This window comes from Cervus elaphus, chromosome 30 (genome assembly GCF_910594005.1).
Source record: "Cervus elaphus chromosome 30, mCerEla1.1, whole genome shotgun sequence".
NCBI lineage: Eukaryota > Metazoa > Chordata > Mammalia > Artiodactyla > Cervidae > Cervus > Cervus elaphus.
The window spans coordinates 35,921,612-35,948,588 of record NC_057844.1 but is presented as its reverse complement, the minus strand read 5'-3'; the positions used below and the strand labels follow the sequence as shown (position 1 = coordinate 35,948,588).

General features: G+C 46.6%; 2 protein-coding genes across 12 annotated transcripts in view; both read left to right on the top strand.

Moving 5' to 3' along the window:
• Positions 1-15,237, top strand: part of IFT88 (intraflagellar transport 88) — a 63,179-nt gene extending 47,942 nt beyond the window's left edge. For both annotated transcript variants that reach the window (XM_043891719.1, XM_043891718.1), the window contains 6 exons: positions 354-406; positions 1,300-1,365; positions 4,363-4,469; positions 11,298-11,364; positions 14,610-14,720; positions 14,929-15,237. In XM_043891719.1, the coding sequence (XP_043747654.1) occupies positions 354-406; positions 1,300-1,365; positions 4,363-4,469; positions 11,298-11,364; positions 14,610-14,720; positions 14,929-15,050 (526 nt within the window). In that variant the 3' untranslated portion in view covers positions 15,051-15,237. The remainder of the gene's footprint in view (positions 1-353; positions 407-1,299; positions 1,366-4,362; positions 4,470-11,297; positions 11,365-14,609; positions 14,721-14,928) is intronic.
• A 141-nt stretch (positions 15,238-15,378) lies between these two features.
• IL17D (interleukin 17D) overlaps positions 15,379-26,977 on the top strand; it is a 35,176-nt gene continuing 23,577 nt past the window's right edge. Inside the window, exons 1-4 of one of the 10 annotated variants that reach the window (XM_043891724.1) lie at positions 16,947-17,730; positions 18,132-18,255; positions 19,545-19,705; positions 20,159-20,454. In XM_043891724.1, the coding sequence (XP_043747659.1) occupies positions 17,698-17,730; positions 18,132-18,255; positions 19,545-19,705; positions 20,159-20,454 (614 nt within the window). In that variant the 5' untranslated portion in view covers positions 16,947-17,697. Of the gene's footprint in view, positions 15,542-16,946; positions 17,731-17,963; positions 17,980-18,131; positions 18,256-19,487; positions 19,706-20,158; positions 20,455-26,977 lie in introns of those variants that run through there. The other 9 variants (XM_043891727.1, XM_043891722.1, XM_043891723.1 and 6 more) reach the window with 9 other exon arrangements.

Sequence of the window (26,977 nt, the reverse complement as noted above, 5' to 3'; positions counted from 1 at the left end):
GTACTAAATTTGCAAGCCTAAAGCTCAGTTTCCAAGCCTGAGGTACTAAGCCAAAGAACTGGCAAAGGTTTAATATAGAATGCTGAGAACTTTACCCAGATTGGTGAGCTTTATTCTTACAGCTAAATAAAGGTGTGAATTAGGTTGAAGGACTCTGAATCTAAATTTCCTCATATAAATATGGCAGATGATGGTGAAGGACATTATATATATGCTGTTTTTAATAACAAAGATGATCTAATCATATGTCAAAAAGTAATCAGAAGATAGTACAGGTAGGTGGCTTTATAAAGCTGTTTGACCACAGATTATTTTTGTTTCATCTAATTTCATCTGATTTATTTCTTTTATAGGCCTACACAAGTGAAATGGCAGCTGATGGTAGCTAGTTGTTTTAGAAGAAGTGGTAAATGCTCTTATTCATTTTAATATATGTTGCTTCTTTCTGTCATTTAGGTCATTATGTATAAACATGTGTTCTGATTTTGTGTATTAATTAATATTAACTTTTTATAAGCACACATATTTGAGGCATTATATGAAAGACACAGTGGTTGCCACAATAAAGAAAAATGTTATGTTCCTGTTGGCAGTACAACCTCGCTGTGTACACACATTTTATTACATCAGTTGCCTGAACTCACAGAACGCCCGTCTGTGAAGTGTGTGTGTGAGGTCCTCTGGTCTGAGCTCTGATGTGTAGGTCAGGAGAAGAGAAGCTGCCTCAGCTAACCCGGCAAACCCGAGCTGGACGCTCCTACTTCACCTCGGTCATTCCCACCAGACTCTGAGGCTTGCAGGGCTGCCCTCTTGTACACGGAGGCCAACACAGGGCCAAAGCTATTTCCTGAGATTTTCGCAAACATCTTTGATCCAAAATTCACTTTTTTAATTCTTTGCTGATATGTGAAGCTAAATTACTTTATTACAAAATAAAATGCCTTCTATAAACTTCTTAATGTTTCAAAATAAAAACTGCAAAACAAGTTATTTTTCATCTTTTCCAGGTGCAATTAGTCAAATTAGACATTGCAATTAGTCTCTCAAATTATTTTAAGAAGTAGAACTAAGTTTCAGCCGTCACTGGTTTACATCTGCTTTTACCCCTTTTTCAAGTTTATCTGTCCATTTTCTTCCAGAGGTTGTATTAAGAATGGTTACTTATGCTTGTGGCAAGCATGAAAGTCATTCTTCTAAACCAATGAAGTGGTGGCAGCATATGGAATTTAAATCAGTCCTTTGCTGAATCCTCTGAATTTCTGTAATTGCTTGTATGTGTGTTTTCTCTTTTACTTATAGGTAACTACCAGAAAGCATTAGACACTTATAAAGATATTCACAGAAAATTTCCAGAAAATGTAGAATGTAAGTGGGACTACAGTTTATAACTTGTGAGGGTATAGGTTCTCACATTTTATGTCTAAAGGTATAATAATTACCTTTGCTACAGTAGCTGCGTATGTAGATACCAACCTATAATTTGTGGTACATGTATTCAAATATGTGATTATAGGATCAGAAAAATTGACTATGCAAGTACCTGATGGTGCTAGTGGTAAAGACCCTGCCTGCTAATGCAGCAGACGTTAAGAGATGCAGATTCTGTCTCTGGGTTGGGAAGATCCCCTGGAGGAGGGTGTGGCAACCCACTCCAGTATTCTTGCCTGAAGAATCCCATGAACAGAGGAGCCTGGTGGACTGCAGTCCATATTGTCACAAAGAGTTAGACTGAAGTGACTTAGCACACACGCACATATTTTTATAGAATTTAATTGTTGGTGGATTTAAATACATCACTGGGAAATTTCCTGGCAGTCCAGTGGAAAGGATTTCACCCACTCACTGCCAAAGGCCCATGTTCAATCCCTGGTCAGGGAACTAAATTCCACTAATTCCGTAGCCTGGCCAAAAAAAGAATTTTTTAAAAAGTGAGGCTTCAGTTAAAAACAAATAAATATACCACTTAATTCTCTTCAATAGCAAAGATATCTATATTTCAAAGCTTTATGAAATTTTAAGACTAGATTTTGGTTTATTATTGATTTTTTAAAGTTTATAAACTATGGTATTTTATAGAAAAGGTATTTTAAACTATCCATTTAATGTATCTTTTTGAGATTGAAAATATACCTTTAGAGTTTATGATAATAGAATGCTAATAATCTTGCTGATAGAGCAAATGAAGTTTTATTAGATTATTTTTAAACCTTATGGTATATCTTATTTCCCTTTTATAAAGTTGGCTTTGTATAAAATATTTATTTCTTTCAATCTTACTACACAGTGGATTTGATGCAACTTGAAGTAACAATGCAAAGTGTTACAGTAACAACAAGACCAGGATCCAGAAAAGGACAAAATTAACTGTATCCTATGTGTGTACTCAGTTGCTCAGTTGTGTCTGACTCTCTGTGACCCTTTGGTCTATAACTTCCCAGGTTCCTCTGTCCATGCAACTTTTCAGGGAAGAATACTGTATTCTAGGTTGTATATTCTCACTAAACTGCATTTGGCCCTGAGTAGCCTTGGGGCTAAAGGAAAAAGAGAAAACACGGTGGTTTGTATGAATGAAATCTTTACTATTTATGAGCAAAATAGGAAGTAGTTCTTTTGGAGGAAGCAGATCTGTTCAGCTCTTGCTGCAGTTGTGTTGAGACGCAGAGGAGGATGGGCAAGGTCACTGAGAGACGTCGGCCCTCCTGCCAGCATCCCTGCAGCAAGTAGAATACGTGTGTGAAAAGACCATTCTGAATGTTGTCCTCCAGTGACTATGTACACAAAACGGCACGTTTCCGTAAAAACGGATCTTTTCTGGGCCAAGTTTTCAGTGGCACAGTCCAATCCAGGGGTTAGATATGCTGCATGTTCCTTCAGTAATATTTTTCTCAATTTGGCTTTTGTGAAAAGCAGAAAACTCAGAATTATGGCCTTTGAAAGGAGCCTAGGGGCAAGGGGTTTTGTAATGCTGCTCAGATGTGGGTTCATTAGCTCACAGCAGTTTCCAAACACCAGTCAAAAAAATAGGGTACATGGGGATTGCTTGTAAAGCCTGTAAAAACCTCAAATCTGTAGCCCAGCCCACAGAGAGTCTCCTTCAGGTTTGCAGTGGACCTGGCTGTCTGATTTTTTCCTGTTTCTTTTTTAACAACTTTTAATATAATTCTTAAGCTCAGCCACACTGGGAAACTGATGCTTTAGACATTACATGGGAGCAGTGATAGAATAATCATTATCGTAGTCCCAGCCCAGGTATTGAACCCACATCTCCCGCACTGCAGGTGGATTCTTTACCAGCTGAACCACAAGGGAAGTGCTGGAGTGGGTAGCCTATCCCTTCTCCAGTAGATCTTCCCGACCCAGGAATCGAACCTAGGTCTCCTGTATTGCAGGTGGGATTCTTTACCAGCTGAGCTATCGGGGAAGCCCATGATAGTAGTAGTAGTAATAATAGTAATTCCATTTTGGAAATGGAAACCCAGCAGTCTGCTAGGCAGTTTCCCAGCCTCTGCACCACTGATGTTGGGGATCGAATAATTCTGTTGTGGGGTTGTCTGTGAATTCTGGAATGTCTAACAGCATCCTTGGCCTCCACCACAGTGCCAGCTGCATACCTTCTGTCGGGTGCTGCCAGGTGTCCCCTGGGGACGCACTTGACATGGGTGGAGGACCACCACAGTAGTCACAGCATCTCCGCATTGGACGGCAGAGCGAGCACCTCCCAGCAAGGCCACATTTCTTTCTTTAAAGAGAGTTTAGGATTCCTTGTAAAAGTCAAATGATTATCTATGCCACAGGGAATGTCCAGGACACTTGGGCCTGGGTAATTTTCAGAACAGGTGTAATCAGTAGCCTACCTTGATGCTAGCATAGGAGAAACCCTTGCACCCATGTGCAGCCTCACTTTGAGCAGAGTACTTTTCTGATGAACGCAGAAAAGTCATCAGGTGACTGCAGTGCTGGTACATGGCACTGTTCCTGCCCTATGGACATGGCAGAAAACAAGACAGATGAAAATCATGGCCTTGTGGAGCTTGGATTCTAGTGGGAAGGAAAAGACAATAAATGTATAACATGTCAGGAGTCGTAAATGCGTCAAGGAGAAACGGGTGAGGAGCTAAAGGCTCGAATTGTAGGTGTCATGGTCTCCCCTGAAGGGCGGCGGGCAGGTGTGTCTAGTCGCTCTAAGCCCTCCTTCAAGGAGGCTACTTCTCTGAAGGCCAGGAATGCAAACTGCAGAGATTTTTCGGGAGAAACAAACACTGTGAGCGTCTTTTCGACTGTGTCCCCGAGGATTGAATGTATTGATTTGTTCTTTGAACACCATGTATATACATGTCTCTGAAAATGTTTTTCATAATTTAGGTCTACGTTTCTTGGTCCGTCTCTGCACAGACATTGGATTGAAAGAAGTTCAAGAATATGCAACAAAACTCAAGAGATTGGAAAAAATGAAAGAAATCAGAGAACAGGTATCTCACATGAATGAGCTGAAAACTGCTGTCTGTTGATTCTGAAAACATCAGCCTTTCGTGCTCATCTGAGTGATGTCAGGGCTTCTGTCAATAAAACTAAGTTGAAATTAGTTTTCTGCTCTAGCATAAAAGGAGAGATAACTGAAACTGTAGTTTTAGCTTACATTTCTGTCAAAACCTTGTTCCTAATCTGAGGAAGTGCATTAGATTCAATGTAGTCCTTAGTGGGTGGCTACTAATAGACTAACAATGGTAATTTTCCTGCTACAAATAACCGCAGATTAATTTATAGACCTGACTTCAGCTGGAGAGTCCATGCCTGTGGGAACCAAGATGCAGGGGCTCATGTGTAGCAGTGGTGGTTTTTTGTTGGCTGCTCTGTTGTATAGTAGGACATGGCGCTGAGAATAGTGCTGGTGCCTGAAGGGTTGTATGTGTTTGTGTTCCCTGCAGTATTTTTGCTTCTGCAAGTGAGTACTCCCTCCTGTGTTTGAGACTAGACTATTTAAAAATTTAACGTTATTTTTGAGTATCTGTTTTTCATAGAAAGAAATATATTCTTTAAGCTTAAATTTTTTCAAGAACTTAATTACCTTAGATAATTAAACCTAAGTTCCATATTTGCTTTCAAAATGTGGTTTTCTTGTGTTTGCTTGGAGGATGTGATCTGTTTTATCCTTTTTTCAATCTGTCCATGGGATTCTCCAGGCAAGAACTCTGGAGTTGGTTGCCACTTCCTCCTGCAGGGGATCTTGCTGACCCAGGACTGAACCTATGTCTGTTACCTCTGCTTCATTAGAAGGCAGCTTCCCTGATAGCTCAGTTGGTAAAGAATCCACCTGCAATGCAGGAGACCCCAGTTCCATTTCTGAGTCAGGAAGATCCCCTGGAGAAAGGGATAGGCCACCCACTCCGGTTTCTTTGGTTTCCCTTGTGGCCCAGCTGATGATGAATCCACCTGCAATGCGGGAGACCTGGGTTCAATTCCTGGGTTGGGAAGATCTCCTGGAGAAAGGAAAGGCTACCCATTCCAGTATTCTGGACTGGAGAATTCCAGGGACTCTATAGTCCACGTGGTCGCAGAGTCAGACCTAACTGAGTGACTTTCACTTTCACTTTCTTTACCCCTGCACCACTTGGGAAACCCCCATCAAGCTAAAAGAGCTTTAAATTGGTCTTGCAGAGCAGGGGCCCCACCCTATACCTATCCTGGCCCCAGAATTAGATCTCTGGAGTCCAAGAGTCTGTGTTTTATTTTATTTTATTTATTTTTTTTTGAGTCTGTGTTTTAGAAACAAGTTCTCCAGGTAATTTTTTAATCCACAGTGTTCAAGAAACACTGGTCTAGAGTTATGCTTCTGAAGGGTTACCTTCAAATGATCAAACACCAGCTTAGGATACAAAGTCTGATTTAAAGGGAAAAGTAAACACAAAATAAATTAGGCCATGGACTTTAAAAACTGTTTTCAAATGAATTTATCTTTGGGCTTTCTATTCTGTTCCATTGGTCTATATTTCTGTCTTTGTGCCAGTACCACACTGTCTTGATGACTGTGGCTTTGTAGTAGAGTCTGAAGTCAGGCAGGTTGATTCCTCCAGTTCCATTCTTCTTTTTCAAGATTACTTTGGCTATTCGAGGTTTTTTGTATTTCCATACAAATTGTGAAATTCTTTGGTCTAGTTCTGTGAAAAATACCGTTGGTAGCTTGATAGGGATTGCATTGAATCTATAGATTGCTTTGGGTAGAATAGCCATTTTGACAATATTGATTCTTCCAACCCATGAACACGGTATGTTTCTCCATCTGTTTGTGTCCTCTTTGATTTCTTTCATCAGTGTTTTATAGTTTTCTATGTATAGGTCTTTTGTTTCTTTAGGTAGATATACTCCTAAGTATTTTATTCTTTTTGTTGCAATGGTGAATGGTATTGTTTCCTTAATTTCTCTTTCTGTTTTTTCATTGTTAGTATAGAGGAATGCAAGGGATTTCTGTGTGTTGATTTTATATCCTGCAACTTTACTATATTCATTGATTAGTTCTAGTAATTTTCTGGTAGAGTCTTTAGGGTTTTCTATATAGAGGATCATGTCATCTGCAAACAGTGAGAGTTTCACTTCTTCTTTTCCTATCTGGATTCCTTTTACTTCTTTTTCTGCTCTGATTGCTGTGGCCAAAACTTCCAACACTATGTTGAACAGTAGTGGTGAGAGTGGGCACCCTTGTCTTGTTCCTGATTTCAGGGGAAATGCTTTCAATTTTTCACCATTGAGGGTGATGCTTGCTGTGGGTTTGTCACATATAGCTTTTATTATGTTGAGGTATGTTCCTTCTATTCCTGCTTTTTGGAGAGTTTTAATCATAAATGAGTGTTGAATTTTGTCAAAGGCTTTCTCTGCATCTATTGAGATAATCATATGGTTTTTATCTTTCAATTTGTTACTGTGGTGTATTACATTGATGAAGAAGGATTTGTGTAGACCTGGGGTGGTTCAGACAGTGAAGAATCCACCTGCAGTGTAGGAGACACAGGTTCAATTCCTGGGTCGAGAAAATCCCCTGGAGGAGGAAATGGCAACCCACTTCAGTATTCTTGCCAGGGAAATCCCATGGACAGAGGAACCTGGAGGACTACAGTCCATGGGTCACAAAGAGTCAGACATGACTTAGTGACTAAACCACCACCACAGAAGGAAAGGTAAAAGGATTCAGGTTTATTTGGGTCAGGATAATGGATCTCGCCAAGCCCCTAGGTCCTGTTTTAAGATATTAAAGCTGGAAGTTTGTTTCTGTGGGCTGACTTTTCAGAGGAGCGTGTCCTTTTCTGGAACATTTATGGAGAAGATGACTGTTCTCCCTTTGTGCTCTGGGTCGAGTTCCTTCCTGGGCCTGGAGGGAGCCTGCGCTCTGTTCTTGGGGGCAGTGACAGACAGCTGGGCAGGGTGGGACACTGCAGCCCCCAGCAGTGCTGAGTTTTCAGCATTTTGTGTTTCTGCTTCACTGAACATAAAAACATTAGTTGCAAGAAACTTGTGAAACTTTGTTGTACAACTGGAAAAGAGCAAAATGAGAAGAGCAGGAACTGAGGACTGAGTATTTTAAATACAACAAGGAAGAGGAAAATGTTAGCCCAAACTAGAGAGGAGTAGAGAATAAAAGGGAACGACTAGGAGGCGAAAGAGGATGGGAGAGAGATAGTTTACACAATGTAGGAAGTTTTCATTGCTCATCCAAAAATGAAGCATACTCATAATTTGTTCAATTTTAGAAATTGAATTTCTAAATTCTTACAATATTCAAAAAGAGAACTCCCCAAGAGGGAGGAGTTATATGCATATATACAGCTGATTTATGTTGTTGTACAGCAGAAACTAATACAACATTGTAAACCAGTTATAGTGTAACATTAATAAATAAAGAACTCCTGTCTTAATATTTGTCATTCGCATCCCCCCCCCCCACCCCAGAGAAATCAAACAGTTTCAAGAAATTCTTTGTTTTGGCCAACTTAAAATACCGTGGGACATTCAAAACTAATATAAAATGTAGTTGGTACTTACCCCTAAATTTCCAATTATTTCCAAAAGCTATTTGAGCAGAAACCTTTTTGGCTATATTTCTTAAACGGAAAAAGAGTCTATGTGAAGAACTCTTAAAGGCACAGCTTTAAATCGACTGTAAAGGAAATTGTAATAAAAGTGGCAAGCATGTTTTGCACATTTTATATATTATTGCATTTACAAAGTTCAAGAAAGAAAACCAGAGGATAACCCATATGACATTTATCCTTGGTGCAAAGTGTGTAATGATTTGGGCTGGATGACACTGTCCAGGTGAGGCTCCGGTGCATTTTGTTGAGGCTTGGGGGCCTTGTGGGCTTCTGTCCTAGGTAGACGGTGCTAGTCCTAGGTTCACCTGTCCAGGAAACAGTCGAATGGGGAAGGTGCTCCAAAAGCTGGTCACCTGGTGGGAGAATAAAATGAATGCAGGTTGCTTCCGCCCGACCCACAGACATGCAGTGTGGTCCTCAGGGTGTGGCTGGACCTCAGGGCCCGGCACAGAGGCGGGAAGGTGTGAGTTGAGGTGTGAGCAGGAAGGTGCAGCCACGTTCATGGGTTTTTTGGGAGCTGAAGCCACGAAAAAATGTCTTCAGGTCTGTTTTCAATAGAAGTCAGTCTTCTTAAGGATCCTTAACTTGTTAACATCCGTTCCTTGTTCTAAGACAAGGCTCTAACTCTTACGGAATAAAAGCCCTGTCGTGGACAGAACCCTGGGCTGTTGTCCTTCTTACCCCCAGTCAGCATTCAGAAACTGTCCACAGTGAAGTCAGGTTTGTCCCAGTCTGTCACTGGCATTGCTAGAAAATGGCCACATACTCGGATGTCAGCAACATCCAGTCACTGGGGGAGTTTGCAGCCCCCCCATCCCCCCACCGCCGGGTCCTGTGGCCACTCTTGGGGGCAGGCGACAGTGTGGCCGGAGGGCACCATACGGTGGGTCCCTGTGGGGGAGCAGTGTTGTGTGTTCATGGCGGGGAGGGTGCTGTCTCCCGACACTCCTCTGTTTACATTCTTCTCTCATTTTTCCCCCAATATGGGAATGGCATTTCTCTCTCTCTCTTTTTTTTTTTTCCCCATATTATTGGAAAGACAAGTGTTATTCTAAAAATATAGGTAGATGACTTTTGTAAGTAGTAGTCAAATTAAAATGTGTAAAGAAAAAGCTGAAAATCATTAAACCACAACTTTGAGATCACTATTATTATCATTTTGGTATTTATATTCCCAAGCATTTTTACAAATATATACAAACATATATTCAATACGCATTTTAAAATGGGAACTTTTCTTTTCTTTTTTTTTTACAAAAGTGAGATTTTTACAAAATACTGCTTATACCCTGCATTTTCCCCCTATTTAGCAAAACAACCTGGGGAGCATCCTGTGTCCCTGAAGGCAGACCCCTGTTATTTTTTGTGGCTCTTCTGTCACGTAGCTGTTTCCTTCACATGTCGGTCCTGTATCCATACCTCACTCCCCCAGATCAGTCCAGATTCCCAGGAACTTTACGAGGTGTCGAAACTCTGAGAAGATGGCAGCGTCTCTCCTCCTGGCATCAGCACAGACCACCTGCTGAGAAAGAAATGAGACAGGCTTCTCAGTCACTGAAATGTGCCTGTGTCCCTGGGACTGCGTCTGTACCCTCCCTGTTCGCTGTGGGGCTGGGCCCCTCAGTAAGCCATTACTGTTGTACCTGTTCCATTACTGTTCTTCCAGAAAGTTCCCCCAGTCTGGACCTGTCCCTCCTGCCCCCAGGTGTCCCTCTTCCTTCCCTGCTAGGAGGGAAGATTATATGGACATTTGTCTTTACAAGTTTAATTATTTTATCATTGTCTTAAGTCTTTTAAATATGCTGGTAATTATTCATCTATGGGCTTCTCAGGTGGCACTAGTGGTAAAGAATTCGCCTGCCAATGCAGGAGACACAGGAGATGCAGGTTGGATCCCTGAGTCGGGAAGATCCCCTGGAGGAGGAAACGGGCAGCCCACTCCAGTATTCTTGCCTGGAGAATTCCCGTGGACAGAGGAGCTTGGTGGGCTATGGTCCATGGGATCGCACGGGTTGGACATGACTGAACATCTAAGCACAGATAAACACCAAGTTTCTACAGTCTGAGTATAGATATAAATATTTTTGTTACATCATCTTTGGGTTTTCTTTTGTCTGTGGAGGCAAAGGGAGAGATGGGGTTCCCAGTGAGGTTTCTTTTTAATAGAAACTTGAGCATGTTTACTGATATTTGGAAGACTGGAATTTTAGGAGAGTGTTTCATTATACAGACTTGAGTCTTGGATTGTGAAAAAAAAAGTGTTTTCTTCTTCCTTGCAGACTATATTATCAATAACCCCATCCGTGACCTGATAATTTATAAATAAATTGGAGAGTTGTCAGGTTTGAGGGTGTAAATAATGTGTCCTTTGAGTTATTTATGGAATTATGTTCATGATATTAAAGATCTAAATAAGATATCAACCTTTGTTGAGAAAATTTTAATTCAGTCGTAAATAGTTGTCCAACACTGTTTCTATTCACTGAGTACTGTTTTCTCTCAATGAACCTTTATATGTACAAGAAACTGACAGTGCTGGAGGCAGGTTCAGTGTTAATTCAAAAATTCTAACTTGGGCAAAACACAGAATAACCGTAAGATTCAGAAAGAAACCTAAGAATGTCACAGTTTGGAGATAATTCTTATGACTTATGTGTGCTTTACATCTAGGAAAGTAGACTGTTGGGCAGACCTTAGGTGTCCTTTGAGATTTAATAGTGCCTTTACTGTGGAAGGTGAATTTCAAAGCCCTGCTGTCCTTTTCCCCCTGAAATAGTTCTGGTCCAGTGTTGTCATATGGGGCTAAAGCAGAAACGGCCCACTCTCAAGTCCCCTTCTCCTTCCACCTCTTTAGCTGCTGTGTTTAAAACCTGAGCTTTCACATCTGGAAAGTACTTGGTTTTTAAGTTACTTGCAGAAGCTTGGGTGACCCTGCCCTGTTAAGGCCAAGTGCCATCTGTGTGTGTAGTGGGACTGGGGTCTCCAGGTTTCCCGCTTCATTTCCAGGACAGCCGGGCCTTCCTCCTGTGGGGCCGGCTCCAGGGCAGGTCACGAGAACCCAGCCTGGGAGGCAGGACCAGTCAGGCCTGGGGGCTGTGTTTTAACAATAAATCAACGCTTGGTTATTGTGGTCCCTGCAGGTATCATCTGTTCTTTTCACTGAAGCAGGACTTGTGTCCAGCGTGTCCTTGTTAACATGTGGTCTTCTTGCTCTAGCGCATCAAGTCTGGTCGGGACAGCAGCGGGTGTCCCCGCGGCCGGAGAGACGGGAGTGCAGGCAGTGGTGAGTGTCCCTGACCCTGGAGAGGCCGGGGTCGGCAGATCCTAGTGCGCTGGCTTCTGGAAGCCCCTTGAAACAATCCAGAAACATCCTGTTTGTTTTTTTATATACAGCAAACCTCACTCACTTTCACTTTTAGTCACTTACCTGACTTACTTAAAGTTACTTTTCTAAGCATCAGCCTGCTGTATTATGAACAGGTGTTTGCAGGTGTTAGTTGTTAAATAACCAGCCCTGTTTCTGCTGATTGATGAGTAAACGGTCATGTTAGGTAGATCATTGCAGGCGTCCATACCAGTGAGGTTTGCTGTGGCACGGTGTTCAGATGGATGTTGTTAGGTGGGGTCTCACAGGATGCTGACGGACCACTGCACCTCAGTGCAGAAGTGGTGCCAGCCTGGGCACTGAGCATCATGCCTCTGGACCAGCCACACAAACCCTGCTGCTTTGGGCTGCTCCTGAGTTCCTGCTCTGTGACTGCTTGTGACATCGTTACTTAAAATTTGTTATGTTTTCCTCCCCCTTTTCCCTGTCAACAGAATCCACCTTCTTTCTCTATTTCAAGGGGTAGTAGAAGTTATATTTAGGGGAAGTTGGGTGGTTTTAAGGAAACTAATTAGAAAACCAAGTGCTAACTTGAGATCCAAGTTGTGTCCACACTTAGCCCCACCATGCACACAGGACTGACTTCATCCTGTTGTCTGCTTGTGGTCCAGGGGACACGACGCAGGCAGGCCTGGCCTGCAGCTTAGAGAGGTCTTCTTTTCATTCCTTCATTACTGTTGGCTGCATTCTGGCTGCCAACGACATGAGATGGGGCCTTTGCCCTCAAGGAAGTCAGGATCGACTTGGAAGGACGCACGAGCCCTGATCTACTGTGGGCGCTGCCTGGCGGAGTGGGGCCGTGGCCGGGACGGCCACTCCTTGAGGGCGGGACTTTGCTCCTCAGGTGTGTGCAGCCACTGCAGGCAGCAGGGCACCTGGATGCCCCGAGGGGCAGCCCCACTGCTCCAGGGGAACCCCAGCTATGTAATACCCCTGGGGATCACCTCAGTATCAGGTGACATCTCATTACTTTAGTGAAACAGGAATGTTCACACTGAGGATAAATAATGGCCTGGGATAGCTTCAGGCCAAGGCAGGTTTTATTCTTGACATGAAGCCATGTTTCCCCCCAGAAACCTGCTTTAGCGCCATTTGGAATTGGGCTTATAGATGAGGAACGTGGGCCTGCGTGCACCAACAGTTCTCAGAAGCCGGGAAGTTGTGGACCAGCCTGTGCATCCATGAGAAGAGCCTAGAAAGGGCCCCAGCAGCCCTCTCCTCCCACTCCCCTTTTCTTAGGAGGCAGGTTCCTGGGCTGTGAGCGCATTTGAATTGGGTGTCCCTTTAAGGAATAACCCTAGGGGAGCATCAGTTCTTTACTGAAGTTCAGGATCCTACACTTGGCTCCAGAAATCCTCGGTTCAGAGTAAGCAACCGGTTCCTCCCAAACCCACCACCAAACCTCCTTCCCGGGTCATCATGGGATTGTGCGGTGTGGCTGAGGCCCCACCTCACATTTAAAGTCCACTTTGGAAGCTCCGTCCCCCTAGCCAGGTGTCCTGAGAGCTGGTGAAGCTGAACCAGAGCCCGGAGGACAGTGTCCAGACCCAGAGAGTGTCCCCAGGCCCTGGGATGCTGCCTCAGGCCGAGGAGGGCCAAGGCTGTGTGGAGAGGGGCCTCCTGGGGGCCTTCCTGCTGCCGCTGCTGCTATTTCTTAGCAAATTTTCCCTTCTGTCATCCAGCTCATGTCAGCCCAACACAAACAGGCAGTCCTGGTGCACAAACAAGCTTCTGGAAGCTGAAGCTGGGCTTCCCGATGGGCCAGGTATCAGGGCCTGGCCCTGGGGCAGCACCCGGCTCTCTTGCTTCTCTCTCCCAACACTTGCCTTTTTGTTCCTGGTTTCCTGTCATCGCCGATGGCCCCACCTCCTCCCAGCGCCCCCACACTGTTCCGGAGCCTGCCTGTCAGCACCCCCGCCTCCAGTTCTCTCAGGCCCGGGGCCAGGCTCTCCCTGGCTTTGGGGTCTGAGTCCACCAGGCTGTGGCGCCACCTGAATTCCTCCCCACTTCACCTCCTGGGCCCCTCCCACAGCACCATGGGGCCCCCGTGGACATGGCCCACCCTCAGCAGCGTCCCCTCCCTGCACTTGCCAGCACAACCTGAGTGTTAAAGGGTGCCCAGTCCTACCACTTCCACTTCTGCCCTGGGAGACCCAGTGATGCGCGTTCACGTCTCAGCGTGGACATCTCTGGTGTTTCTGTCTGGGTGAGAATCACAGTTCACAAAGGGGAAAGGGGTTTTTTCTTGAGTCCAGTTGAGGCCAGACTTGAGCTGGTTTAAGTGTAGTGTGTTGAAATAAATGCCATGCCTACAACTGGATTTTTAAAGTGTTGCTTAGGAGAGAGGACCATTTTGTACAAATAATTCTGATTATATATGAGAGGACCATAGGGAACATATAATCAGAATTATTAGTTTCTACAAAATGGCTCTTTCTGAAATGTTTGAGGGCCTTTGAAAATGGTTCTTTTTTGTGTGTCAGACTGGTCTCATTGTAGCCTTATTTCTCAATAATTTGTTTTATAAACCTCAGTACCCTTTCTTATGAGGGGTCCTCAGGTTTTACTGTGTATCAGAGTCACTAGGAAGGCTGGTTAAAACAGACCCAACCCCAGCATCTTTGAGCTGGCCAGTGATGGGCCTGGGACTTTGTGTTTCTGACCAGGTCCCAGCTGTGGTGGTCCCAGGGCCACACCCGGAAAACCACTGCTGTGTCTTACAGGAACGACCTTGTGTAGGTCACTGCTGCCACTTTTCCACCAGACCCATGGCCACACAGTGAGAGTCTTTGGCCTCCTAGCCCACTGAGTCTGTGAGGCTGTGGTGGCTCCCAGGCTTGCACACAGCTGACGGCGCAGCCCCTTCCCCCAAACTGGGGCACCTTCGCCAGTGTCTCCAGCACCCGGTGGGACCTGAGCCATGTAAAGACTACTCAAGTGATGCTCTCACTATAGTATGAGATTTCTACTTGGGATTTCACCATGGAATTTCCTAGAAATTTCAGAAGACGAGAATTACATCCCTTGGAAATTGGCTGTCAGATGAAACAACCAGCCTGTTTTTTGGCAGATAACTATACTGTAAGATAATGCAGTGTGATGTTCCCCCCGGCATGTTCAACACCTGTTGTTTCCGTTTCCAGACAGTGGCCAGAACTGTAGCGCTGGCAGCAAAGGCGAGCGACTGAGTGCCCAGCTCCGAGCACTGCCTGGCACAGACGAGCCTTATGAGAGCAGCAGCAACAAGGAGCCAGGTGAGTGTCCCTGGCCCATGGGTCTGCTGGGATGGCGGAGGGACAGACGCATGCCCCTGGGGGTCTCTGCGACACAGACAAAGCTTCTCGTGATTTGGGAGGCGTTCCTGCTCACTTTGGGTTGCTCACTGTTGACAACGAGTCTAACTGGTTCTACATTTGCTGTTTTTCCTGTTCCTCTAATGTCACCATCTGCTCTGAAACCCAGACGCCTCCTATGTGGATCCGCTTGGCCCTCAAATAGAAAGACCTAAAACCGCAGCCAAAAAGAGAATGGACGAGGATGATTTTGCTGATGAAGAGTTAGGAGATGATTTGCTTCCAGAATAGTACAATTTTAATGTGTTATTTATTAAAGGAAAGAAGTCACCTTACAAGATTATATTCATGTTGAACTTTGAATTAAATATCCAAACTTTAATTTTGCACAGTCAAAACTTTTAATAAGTATATTCTGTTCTGTGAATTTTGGGTTTAGGTTTTGTTTTTAATGGAATAAAAACATGTGAAAATAACACTTAGGCCAGCGACTGACTTACCCTTTTGAAAACATTGATCCACAGTAGGAAGTAAATCTTCTTCCCTAGTGGCTCAGTGGTAGAGAATCTGCCTGCAAGGCAGGAGACTCAGGTCTGATCCCTGGATCAGGAAGATCCTCTGGAGACGGAACTGGCAACCCACTCCAGTATTCTTGCCTGGAGAATCCATGGACAGAGGAGGGGGTCACAAAGAATGGGACACAACTGAGTGACTAAATAACAGTAACAATGAAATACGGACAAGAAGTAAATCTTGCAGCACTACCTGGTACCCACACCCATGTAAGTATCACTAATCACTGAGGTATGTTCTGCTCTTTTCTGTAATTTCTTAGACAGTGTTAGTAGTGAAAAAACTATATTGACTTAATGGTTTGTGGCTTGAAAAATACTGTGCTCGGATATACCCTTGATGAGTTGTTGTTTAAGCAAGCTTGCTTGGTGTTTGGGGACTGAGTCTGGAAGTTTTGCCTGGCGGAGGCTCCTGCACTAGTGAAGCAGTTGTGTCTTGAAGGCAGGAAGGTGTAGTGACAGGAAATATCAGGTCTTGAGCCTCTCAATCTTTTCTGTAGTTGCCTCCTCCTACAGCCTCGTAGCACCAACCACCCAAGCAATGGCAGCATCAAGGGGGCTTCCCTATCAGGACTCTGGGTGTGGGGTCAAGGCCAGGCCTGCTTGCATCCTCAGCAGTGCACCTGACTGGTTGGCTGTGTCCTGCAGACTTGCATTGGTGGGCAGTCAGGAGAAGTGGCTTGTCTCTAATACCTCATGAGAGAGGAGGGCCCATCTGTCTCATCTTACCTTGTTTCTGCCACATGCACACTTCTGTTAGGTGCAGGAGAGAAACACCTAATTAGAGCACGTTCCCTGCTCCCTAAAAAGGTCAGGTGTTCAGCAAATACATGAGATGTCTGGTGTGTGTGAGATTCTAAGGGCACAGTCATGACCAAGAGAGCAACACCCAGTCCTTAAAGAGCTTAAATTCTGGCCAGGGAGACAGATAGTGAATGTAGTTTCAGTGGGCTGTAGGGCAGTTGTTGTTCAGTTGCTCAGTCGTGTCTGACTCTATGACCCCCATGGACTGCAGCACGCCAGGCTTCCCTGTCCATCACCAGCTCCTGGAGTTTACTCAAACTCATGTCCATTGAGTTGGTGATGCCATCCAACCATCTTATCCTCTGTCACCCCCTTCTCCTCCTGCCCTCAATCTTTGTCAGCATCAGGATCTTTTCCAATAAGTCAGTTCTTTGCATCAGGTGGCCGAAATAATGGAGTTTCAGCTTCAGCATCAGTCCTTCCAATGAATATTCAGGACTGATTTCCTTCAGGATTGACTGGTTGGATTTCCTTGCAGTCCAAGGGATTCTCAAGAGTCTTCTCTAACACCACAGTTCAAAAGCATCTGTTCTTCAGCGCTCAGCCTTCTTTATGGTCCAGCTCTCACATCCACACATGACTACTGGGAACACCACAGATCTGATGAGGGCAGTTAGAAGATGAAATGAAGGAGAGTGCTGATGGTGGAGGAGATGATCTGGGAACCCCTCTGGGAGGGGCGTTTGTATCAGCATCAGGTGATGTTTCGAGGGCAGCAATGCCCTGGGGCAGGAGGAGCAGATGCTAACCCACAAGCAGAGGGGTCTGGGGCTGTTGGGGGCAGAGAGCTAGAGTGTCTGGGGCCGTCGGTGTGGTGGGTACAGTGTGCTCGGGAGTGGGCAAGTGGCTGCTATCCATCAGGGAGGCAGGAGTGGGTCTTTTTCTAGCAACAGCAGAGAGGAAGGTGAGTGATGTGACTTCACTTCTAGAAACAGTGACCCCACTGGTGTCAGGGGGATGGGGGAGGGGACCACTTGCAGAGGCCTGGGTGAGAGGTCACCGGGCCGGCCTTGTTCTGGCAGTGAGAGCTGTTGGGATTGGTCCATTTGAGCCCATGTTTAGGAGGTGGAGCGTGCCCGTGCAGGAGACTCGGGTTCAATCCCTGGGTCAGGAAGATCCTCTGGAGAAGGAACTGGCAACCCACTCCAGTGTTCTTGCCTGGAGAATCCATGGACAGAGGAGGGGCTTGCAAAGAATTGGACACAACTGAGTGACTAGACAACACTATTTACTTAAAGAAATAAACATGTTAACAGTTCAGTCCAACCCTGACAAGTAAGAGAAAGGCACACCTAGAGTCCTGATGAGGGAAGCCCAGAAGGGAGGCTGATGGCCACTTTTGCGGCTGAGGAGCTGAGCGGCTGCTGGTGTTGCCTTTTATGGAGGTGGGCGGTCCAGGGGGAAGGCCGTTGGTCACCCCAGGCCAGGGTTGCTGCTCTAATTCCCAAGGGAGAATAGCAGAAAGTCGTGGGTGTTCGGTCACGGGAGGGCTGGAAGCAGCACGACTAAAGTGTGTAGAGCCCGGGGCATGGAGGTGAAGGAGAGCAGAGATCCGAGGATGGATGTGGAAGTTAGTCGTCTTGGGAAAAGTGACCGTGAGTCCTGAAGTGTGACGCACAGGGGTGTGGGTGGAGGCCTCAGGTATGTGGTATAGACAGCTGTGTGTGGTCAGCCAGCTGTGTGAACTGAACAGAGCAGCTAAAAAGGATCAAGGGACTGGGGTAACTGTCGAACGTTGCGGGGAGGACACCAGCACTCGTTGGGGTGAGGGGGCAGTGGTGAAGAGGCAGGGTCAGAGATCAGAGAATTGCAGAAGGTGAGGGAAGAAAGTGCTAGTGCCTGAGGTGAGTCACAGGCCACACTGGGAACCGGTATCCACAGTGATCACACCTGGAGGTGGGGGGGCCGCCACACGCTCCAGGACCTGAGACCTGATGGGGAACAGCGGGTGGAGCCGGGGTAGCCACTTGGAGGCCAGTTTTGGATGACTCCTCAGGTGTCCAAGGTGGGGAGTGAAGAGCAGGGGTGGGACATCCAGGTGCTGACAGAGGAGACGGCAGAGGAAGAGGTGCTGACTTTCACAGGAGGGAAAGAGTTTTGGTCTGCCCTGACCCAGGAAGGTGAGTGGAAACAGCTGCCCCCACAGCGGCTCTGGGTGCCTAGATGAGGGGCCCGGCTTTTGAGAACTTCCTTCCCATTATCTCACTTGTCTTAGGGTGGGATTTGAATTGTTAACATGTTTATTTCATAAGTATGTTCACTTCATAAGTATGTTCTGAGCTGAGGGTACTGACTACTGGATTTTGCACCTGTTAGAATTTCTCAACTTTGTTTAGTATTGAAAAGATGAATTGTATGTTCTATCAAGTAGGCGAGCATGTTCAGTGTTTATGATCTTTCACAAAATGAAAACTGTTGGAAAGTAAATATTTTCCTATCCAAGTAACAAGGGAGGAGAGGGAAGTTACTGAGTTATCAGACAGTGGAAGGTATTTCGTTGAATGATGCAGAGGGAACAGTCTGGTCTGTACTGCCTAACCTTTCAAAGTATTCCCACACCTTTACCAAGTTGGGGGAAAAAAAAACACAAACAGTATGTTTGTGCATTGATATGTTTATTCCCATTTTACCAGAAAGGAAACAAAGAACACAATTTACCTACTAGTAAAAAAAAAAAAAAAAGTAACCTCAAAACGAACGCTTACTCACCAAGCTGTTAATTGCTTAAATTGGCAATTTCTGTGGGCTTTTTAGCAGTAAATAGGGCGACTCCTCTTCAGTTATAGGGTATTCAAGGCATACAAAAGTGTTGTTTTTCTACACAGCATAACTGAAATGTGGTTTCACCAATGATTTACAAGGCAAATACCAAAGCTAGAAACCGTTTAAGGAATCATAAATTGTGTATTTTCTGTACCTTCGGAAACCTTTCAGCTCTTATCATTCTTTTGTTTTTATTGGCGAAGTATGACGGCTGTGAAATGACCGTATTCACCAGGCCGCCGCCTAAAAGCATTAAGGTAGATTTATAGAACGAGCGAGCACGTTTGCTTGTTCTTGAAATAGAATCCCTCGAGCTAAGTACATTGTCTTTATTTACAAAGTATCGGTCTTATTTCACACCACTGCTCGCTCTTAAGAGTCCCGGCTTCAGGAGCAGGCGTCCAGACACCGGCGCGCCCAAAGGTGCCGGTTTCCAGCCACAAAAGGGCAGCCTGGGTCGGGTGTTTGGTGCTCGGTTTTCTGAGCTGCTGGGGGGCGGGGGTGGGTGCAGAGAAGGGCCGTTTCCTGGGCGTTTGGGGGAAGGACAAACGGCCGCTCCCCCACCCGGTTCGGAACACTCAGTCTCCAGTCCCTCAGGAAGGCGTGGTGAGACAGGCTGCCTCCAGGCCCGCGCGCTCCTCTCCAGGTGCCCGTCGTCCCGGGGCTCTTCCCGCGCGGCCGGACCCGCTGACTTCCCTTCCAGCCGAGGCGCCTCCTTCCGCTCGCGCCGCGCCGCGCGGCTCCGCTCGGACGTGTCCGCGCCGCCGCGACCACCGGAGCCACTTCGCGGCGATGCTGGGGCCGCCAGTGAGTGCGCGGCGCGAGCGCCAGGCTCAGTCCCGGGCCCGGGCGGCTCATGGGGCCCGCGCGCCTCGGACACGCGGGGGCCGCCGAGGGGCCCGGGCGCCGTCACAGGCACTCGCAGCCGGCGGCGCAGCAGCCCGGCCGGCACACGCACACGCGCACCGCACACCCGTGCTCCGCGCGGACCCCGGCTCGGGGCGGTGGCGGCGGGGGGCGCGTGGGCCGGCGCGGAGCAGGGCCGCGGGGTCCCCGAGGGCGACGCACGGGCGGGGAGGGCGCGCGGGGCCCGGCGTGGTCCGCACCCATCCTCCGGGCGGGGGGCGCGGGGCCACGGGTGGGGCGCGGGACGGGGCCCCAGAGGTGGAGGGCGCGGGGCGGGGACCCGGGGCGGGGGGCGCGGGAGGCCGGGGGTACGGCCCCTCCTGCGCGCGGCGCTGAGCGCGGCCTGTCCCGCAGGTCTGGGCGTTGGTGGCCGGTGTCCTGCTGGCGCTGTCGCCGGGCCGGGCGGGGGGCGCCCCGAAGGCGGGCCGGCGGCCAGCACGGGCGCGGGGCTGCGCGGACCGGCCCGAGGAGCTCCTGGAGCAGCTGTACGGGCGACTGGCGGCCGGCGTGCTCGGCGCCTTCCACCACACGCTGCAGCTGGGCCCGCGCGAGCAGGCGCGCAACGCCAGCTGCCCGGCCGGGGGCAGGCCCGCCGACCGCCGCTTCCGGCCGCCCACCAACCTGCGCAGCGTGTCGCCCTGGGCCTACAGGTGAGCGGGGCGCCGGGAGGGCGGGGGGCGCCAGGGGTCTGGACCCAGAGCAGGCCTTCCCGCAGAGGCCCTGCACCTTTCTCCGAGGGGACCGCGTCCTCTGGGGAACTCGTCGTTCTGCCAGACGCCTCAGGGTTTCTTGAGCACCTGCTCTTTGCCAGGTACGTGGTTAAGTGGAGTCCACGGGGGACCGAGCCGGGTGGGCTTTTGTTACAGAGCTTTGCACCGGCGGCCCGTGCGGGTCTTGCAGATGTTTTCCGGGTGCCTGTGCCCTTCCAGGGACAGCTGGGCATTGGATCTCAGTAGCGCATCTTCTGAGTTTTCTAGCCGGTGGCCAAACGGGAGGGGCGGTGGGGGTCACCAGAGAGTAACCGAGGCGGGAGGAGAGAGGAGCTGAGCGTGCGGTGGTTGGCGGGGTGAGGATGCGCGCGGAGCCGGGCACTTTGGAGGTTGGGAGGCTTTACGTGGCTTCTCAAGAGGTCGGTCACCTCGGAGGAAAGGAGCAGCATGCAGACAGGACCAGTGTGGCTGGAGTGTCCTCAGCACACGTGTGACTGTCCCCTTCTTTCCCCGCCATCCCCGTGCCAAGGCGCTCATAGTCAGACTGCAGAAGGCTGGAGCCTTCACTCCGAAGCCTCGAGAAAGGGAAGGGGTGACCAGAGGAAAGGAGGAGAGTGAGGGACCCAGGCCTGTGTGTATGTGTGTTTGTGCGGGTGTGCATGTGTGTGGTGGGAGCGCAGGCCTGGGTTTGACTTTAGCAGGGCTGCAAAGTTGACATTTATCCTTGAGGGTGTTTTTCAATCAAGGAAGCTGTCCTCGAGCAGGGTAAACTGGAAGAGAACAGGGACACTCGGAACTGGGGCGTAGAGGAGGTGAAGCAGGACCAGTTTGAACAGCTTTGCTTCAGGAAGTGAAACTGACCGGGTTGAGTGGAGGATGGTTATTGCTGGAGGTAGGGGCTCACAACAGACGTCCCCGCTGGGGTTTGTGTGCAGGGAACCTCTGAAGAACCCCAGGCTGCTTCCCTGGTCTTTGCCCCACCTTCCCGCCTCCCCTCGCTCCCCCTTTCTGCTCCGTCTGAAGCTCTCGGGACTCATCCTGGCCTTGGTCTCTGCCTTCCCTCCTCCCACCACGCCCAGGGCCCCAGAGGGTGGGTTCTTGTCAGGCCCCTCTTCCTGTAGCCTCCTATACAGCCTTGGTGTGCCACGTGTCCTCGTGGACAACACACTCCTCTCTGCAGGCGGGTAGCTGCTTCCCAGGCCAGCTGAGGCCCGGGGACCACGGGACCATGAGGGGCCTGTTTGCCACGCAACTGGCTTGCGTCGGTGTATTCTAGCAGCAGCACGAGGAGATGAGTTTTGTTGTTTGCGAGGAGATGAGTTTTCAGAGCTGGGCCTGCTGGTTCTCATCCCTGAGACTGGGGGCTGGGGGCATGAGGGTGTGTGTGTGTGTGTAGACCGAGCCCCTGTCTCCCCGGGGGAGGCCTCGGAGGGGAGAGATGATTGTTGAGAACAGCAGTCAGTGTCCCGGGTGCTGGAAAGGAGCAGGAGTTACACCTGCGTGGTTTTCATGCGTCTCGAGGCGGGTGAGAGTGCGTCTTGTGAGCACTCACGTGGCGGCCGGCCCCACCCTCTGCAGGGGGTTGGCTTCTGGGCGGGGCCTGGGCTGCAGGTGGCTGGCTGCTGGGGGACCCCTCTCCGCCCTGCCCTCGGATCGCCTCCCAACCTTCCGAGTTCCTAGGAAGATTAGAAAAAGTCGTGCACTTGGCAGCCAGGAACCTATTCTAAGCTGTGAGTGGTGGGGTCCCTTAGGTGTTCTTGCCCGGCAGGTCTTGAGCAAAATAGTGTCCTTACCTGTGTGGAGTCAGCTCAGACTCAGAGTGGTGTTTAAAGCTAGAACAAAGGGAACTGGATGAGGAAGCCACTACTTGCCAGACCAGAAAGGACCACTTTAGGTGAATAAGGTCGGCTTTGAAATAGAAACGTGGACTATAAGGTAGCTTTCAGTGTCTTTAGGGGAGACAGGTCATTCGATAAATAGTGCTGGGACTGGGTAACCAGCTTGGAAAAGATGCAATTGGATCTCACCCCTGTATGAAAATGAGTTCCAGATGACTCAAAGACTTAAGTGTGAAGAATAAAACCACAAAAACACATAAAGAGCAGTAAGTTATATTCATACTCTTGAGTGGAGAAGGCCTGTTTAGTAGTTTCCAGACCCCCAATGGGCTTCCCTGGTTGCTAGGTGATGGTGAATCTGCCAGCCAGTACCAGAGACCTGGGTTCCATCCTTTGGTCTGCAAGATCCCCTGAAGGAGGGAATGGCAACCCTGTCCAGTATTCTTGGCTGGAGAATCCTATGGACAGAGGAGCCTGTTGGGCTACAGTCCATGGAGTGGCAAAGAGCTGGACACAGCTGAGCAACAAAGGACATACACAAGAGACCCCCAGAGTCACAAAAGAGGAGAGCAATACATTTAATTGCATAATAATATGCCATTTCTTCTTGGCAAAATTGAAAAGAAATACAAGGGCAAACTGGAAGAAAATATGGTACAAAATCCATGTGACAAAGAGCTTGTTTTATAAAGAGTGCTTACAAACCAAGAAAAAGATGTGATGAAAGGATGATAGAAGCCATGGACTGTCCTGGACAGACCTTGCCTTCAGGTGTAGTGTTGTACCAAGAGAACTTTCCTGGTGGGGCATTCATCAGGCGGGGCTGCAGGTGTGTGAGGGGAAAGGGTCTCCCAACACAGTGTCGGTGTGACTGGTCCAGCTTCCATGGAAGAGAGTTGGGGAGTAACTATGACAGTTTCAAATCCCTACCCTGTCCTTCCATGATTTCCTCTCCCCATTGGCAACCAGCCACTTGTTTGCTCTCTGTATCTGTTTCTGTTTTGTTTTATTGCTTCTTTTCTGTTTTTTTAAGATGCCACATACAAAAGGGTAACAGTGTTTGTCTTTTCCTGAATAATACCCTCCAGATCTGTCCACAATTCCTGCAAGTGGCAAAATTTCATTCTTTTTCTGTGGCTAATATCCCCTTATATATATTTACTATGTCTTCTTTATCCATTTGTTTGTTGATGGACACCTGGGTTGCTTCCATGTCTTGGCTATTGTAAACAACGTTGCTATGAATTTTGGGGTACGTGTGTCTTTTTTCATTTTTTCTGGATTTATATCCAGGAGTGGAATTGCTGGATCATATGGTATAACAGTTCTAGTTTTTAAAAAATTATTTATTTATTTTATTTTTGGCCGTGCTGGGCCTCTGTTGCTGTGTAGGCTTTCTTCTGTAGTTGTAGCAAACAGGGGCTACTCTCTAGTTTCAGTTTCTGAAACGCAGGTTTCTAATTGCGATGACTTCTCTTGTTGCAGAGCACAGGCTCTAGGGCACGTGGACTTCAGGGATTGCGGCCCCCCAGGCTCTAGAACACAGGTTCAGTTGCTGTGGTGCATGGGCTCAGTGGTTCCGAGGCATGTGGGACCTTCCTGGACCAGGGATTAAACTGGTTGTCTCCTGTTTGACATCAGTTTACCACCGAGCTGACAGTGAAGCCCTATTTTTGTTTTTTTGAGGAACGTGCACAATTTTCCATAGAGGATGCACTAATTTACACTCCCACCTACAGTGCACAAGGGTTCCCTTTACTCCACATCCTCACCAGCATTTGATTTTTGTCATCTTTTTGATGATAGCCATTCTGACATGTATGAGGTGATAGCTCTTTGTGGTTTTGATTTGCACTTCCCTGATTAGCAGTGTTGAGCATCTTTTCATGTGCTTGTTGGTCATCTGTATATATTCTTTGGAAAAATGTGTATTCAAGTCTTCTGCCCTTCTTAAATTTTTTTTTATATTGAGTTGTATGAGCTGTTTGTATATTTTTGATAGTAATTATTGGTTTTAACAATTGCAAATATCTTCTCCCATTCAGTAGACTGACTTTTCACTTTGTCATTAGTTTTCTTTGCTGTGCAAAAGCTTGTAAATTTATTTATTTTTGGTTTCATTTCCTTTGTCTTAAGAAAAGAATTGAAAAAATATCACTATGATTTATGTCAGTGTTCAACCTGATCTTTAGTTGTGAATGTATAGAAATGCAATGGATTTCTCTATATTAATTTTGTTGTCTACAAATTTACTGAATTCATTGATGAGCTGTAACAGTTTTCTGGTGGCATCTTTAGGATTTTCTATGTATAGTATCATGTCATCTGCAAACAATGACAGTTTTACTTCCTTTCCAATTTGGATCCCTTTTCTTTTTCTTCCGATTGCCATGGCTAGGACTTCCAATAGTAGTATGTTGAATGAAAGTAGCGAGAGTGGGCATTCTTGTTTTCTTTCTTTCTGTCTTGAATTTTATTTTTCCACATTTTTAAGAAAGTCAACTCTCTGTTTTAGAGGTGAGAGTTCTATTTTTTTCATTATATTTTTTAATTGAAGTATAGTTAATTTACAATGTAGTGCTCCAGGTGTACCATAAAATGATTCAGTTATGTGTGTGTGTGTGTACACACACATATATCCTCCCACTTTCCCCCGGTAACCATAAGTTTGTTTTCTACATCTGTGACTCTATTTCTGTTTTGTAAATAAGTTCATTTTACATTTTTTTAGATTTTCCCATATACGGGGTATCATATATTTGTCTCTCTCTGTCTTACTTCACTCAGTATGATAATCGCTAGGTTCATCCATGTTGCTGCAAGTAGCTTTATTTCATTCTCTTTTATGGTTGAGTAATATTCCATTGTGTATATGTACCACATCTTTACCCATTCAGCTGTTGATGGACATTTAGGTGGCTTTCATGTTTTAGCTATTGCAAATAGTGCTGCAGTGAACATTGGGGTGCATGTATTATTTCAAATTATGTTTTATTTTACAGGGTATATGCCCAGGAGTGGGATTGCAGGATCAGATGTTAGCTCTGTTTCCTGCATACTGTTTTCCATAGTGGCTGCACCAATTTGTATTCCCTCCAACAGTGTAGGAGTGTTCCCTTCTCTCCACATCTCCTCTAGCATTTATTGTTGGTTGACTTTTTTATAGATGGCTGTTCTTATGAGTGTGAGGTGATGCCTCATTGTAGTTTTGATTTGCATTTCTCTAATAAGTAGTGATGTTGAGCATTTTTTAATGTGCTTTTTGCCCATTTGTATGTCTTCTTTGGAGAAATGTCCATTTAGATCTTCTGCTCATTTTTTGATTGGGTTGGTTTGGTTTTGTTTTTTTTTTTTTCTTTTTTGGTATTGAGCTGCCTGAACTGTGTCGGAGAAGGCAATGGCACCCCACTCCAGTACTCTTGCCTGGAAAATCCCATGGATGGAGGAGCCTTGGAGGCTGCAGTCCATGGGGTCGCTAAGAGTTGGACACAACTGAGCCACTTAACTTTCACTTTTCACTTTCATGCATTGGAGAAGGAAATGGCAATCCACTCCAGTGTTCTTGCCTGGAGAATCCCGGAGATGGGGGAGCCTGGTGGGCTGACATCTACGGGGTCGCACAGAGTCAGACACGACTGAAATGACTTAGCAGCAGCAGCAGAACTGTTTGTGTATTTTGGAGGTAGAATCCCTTGTTGGTCGCATCATTTGCAAATGTTTTCTGCCATTCAGTGGGTTGTCTTTTCATTTTGTTTATGGTTTCCTTTGCTGTACAAAAGCTTTTAAGTGTATTCGGTCCCATTTGTTTGTTTTTGTTTTTATGTCCACTACTCTAGGAGGTGGATTCAAAAAGATCTTGCTGCAGTTTATATCAACAAGTGTTCTGCCTATGTTTTTTTCTTAAGAATATTATAGTATCCAGCCCTACATTTAGGTCTCTAATCCATTTTGAGCTTATTTTTGTGTATGAGGTTAGAGAATGTTCTGATTTCATTCTTTTATATGCAACTGTCCAGTTTTCCCAGCACTTACTGAAGAGACTATTTTTTATCATTGTTTATTCTTGCCTCCTTTGTTGTAGATTAATTGATCATAGGTATGTGGGTTTATTTCCGGGCTTTCTATCCTGTCTGAGCTAATATGTCTTTTTTTGTGCCAGCACCATACTGTTTTGACTACTGTAGCTTTGTAGTATAGTCTGAAGTCAGGGAATATGATTCTTCCAGCTCCGTTTTTCTCAGTATATGTGGAGGTATGTTCCCTCTATACCCAGGACTGGAGAGTTTGTTGTTGTTGTTTTTTTAAATCATAAATGGATTTTGAATTTTATCCAAAGCTTTTTCCTGCATCTATTGAAATGATCATATGGTTTTTATTCTTCAGTTGGTCAGTGTGGTGTATAACACTGATTGATTTATTGATACTGAAAAAATCCTTGCGTCCCTGGGATAAATCCTACTTGATCATGGTGTATGGTCCTTTTAGTGTATTATTGGAATTAGTGTGGTAATATTTTGTTAAGGATTTTTGCATGTGTTCATCAAGTGATGTTGACCTGTAATTTTCTTTTTTGTATGATATCCTTGTCTAGTTTTGGTATCAAGGTGATTCTGGCCTTGTAGAAT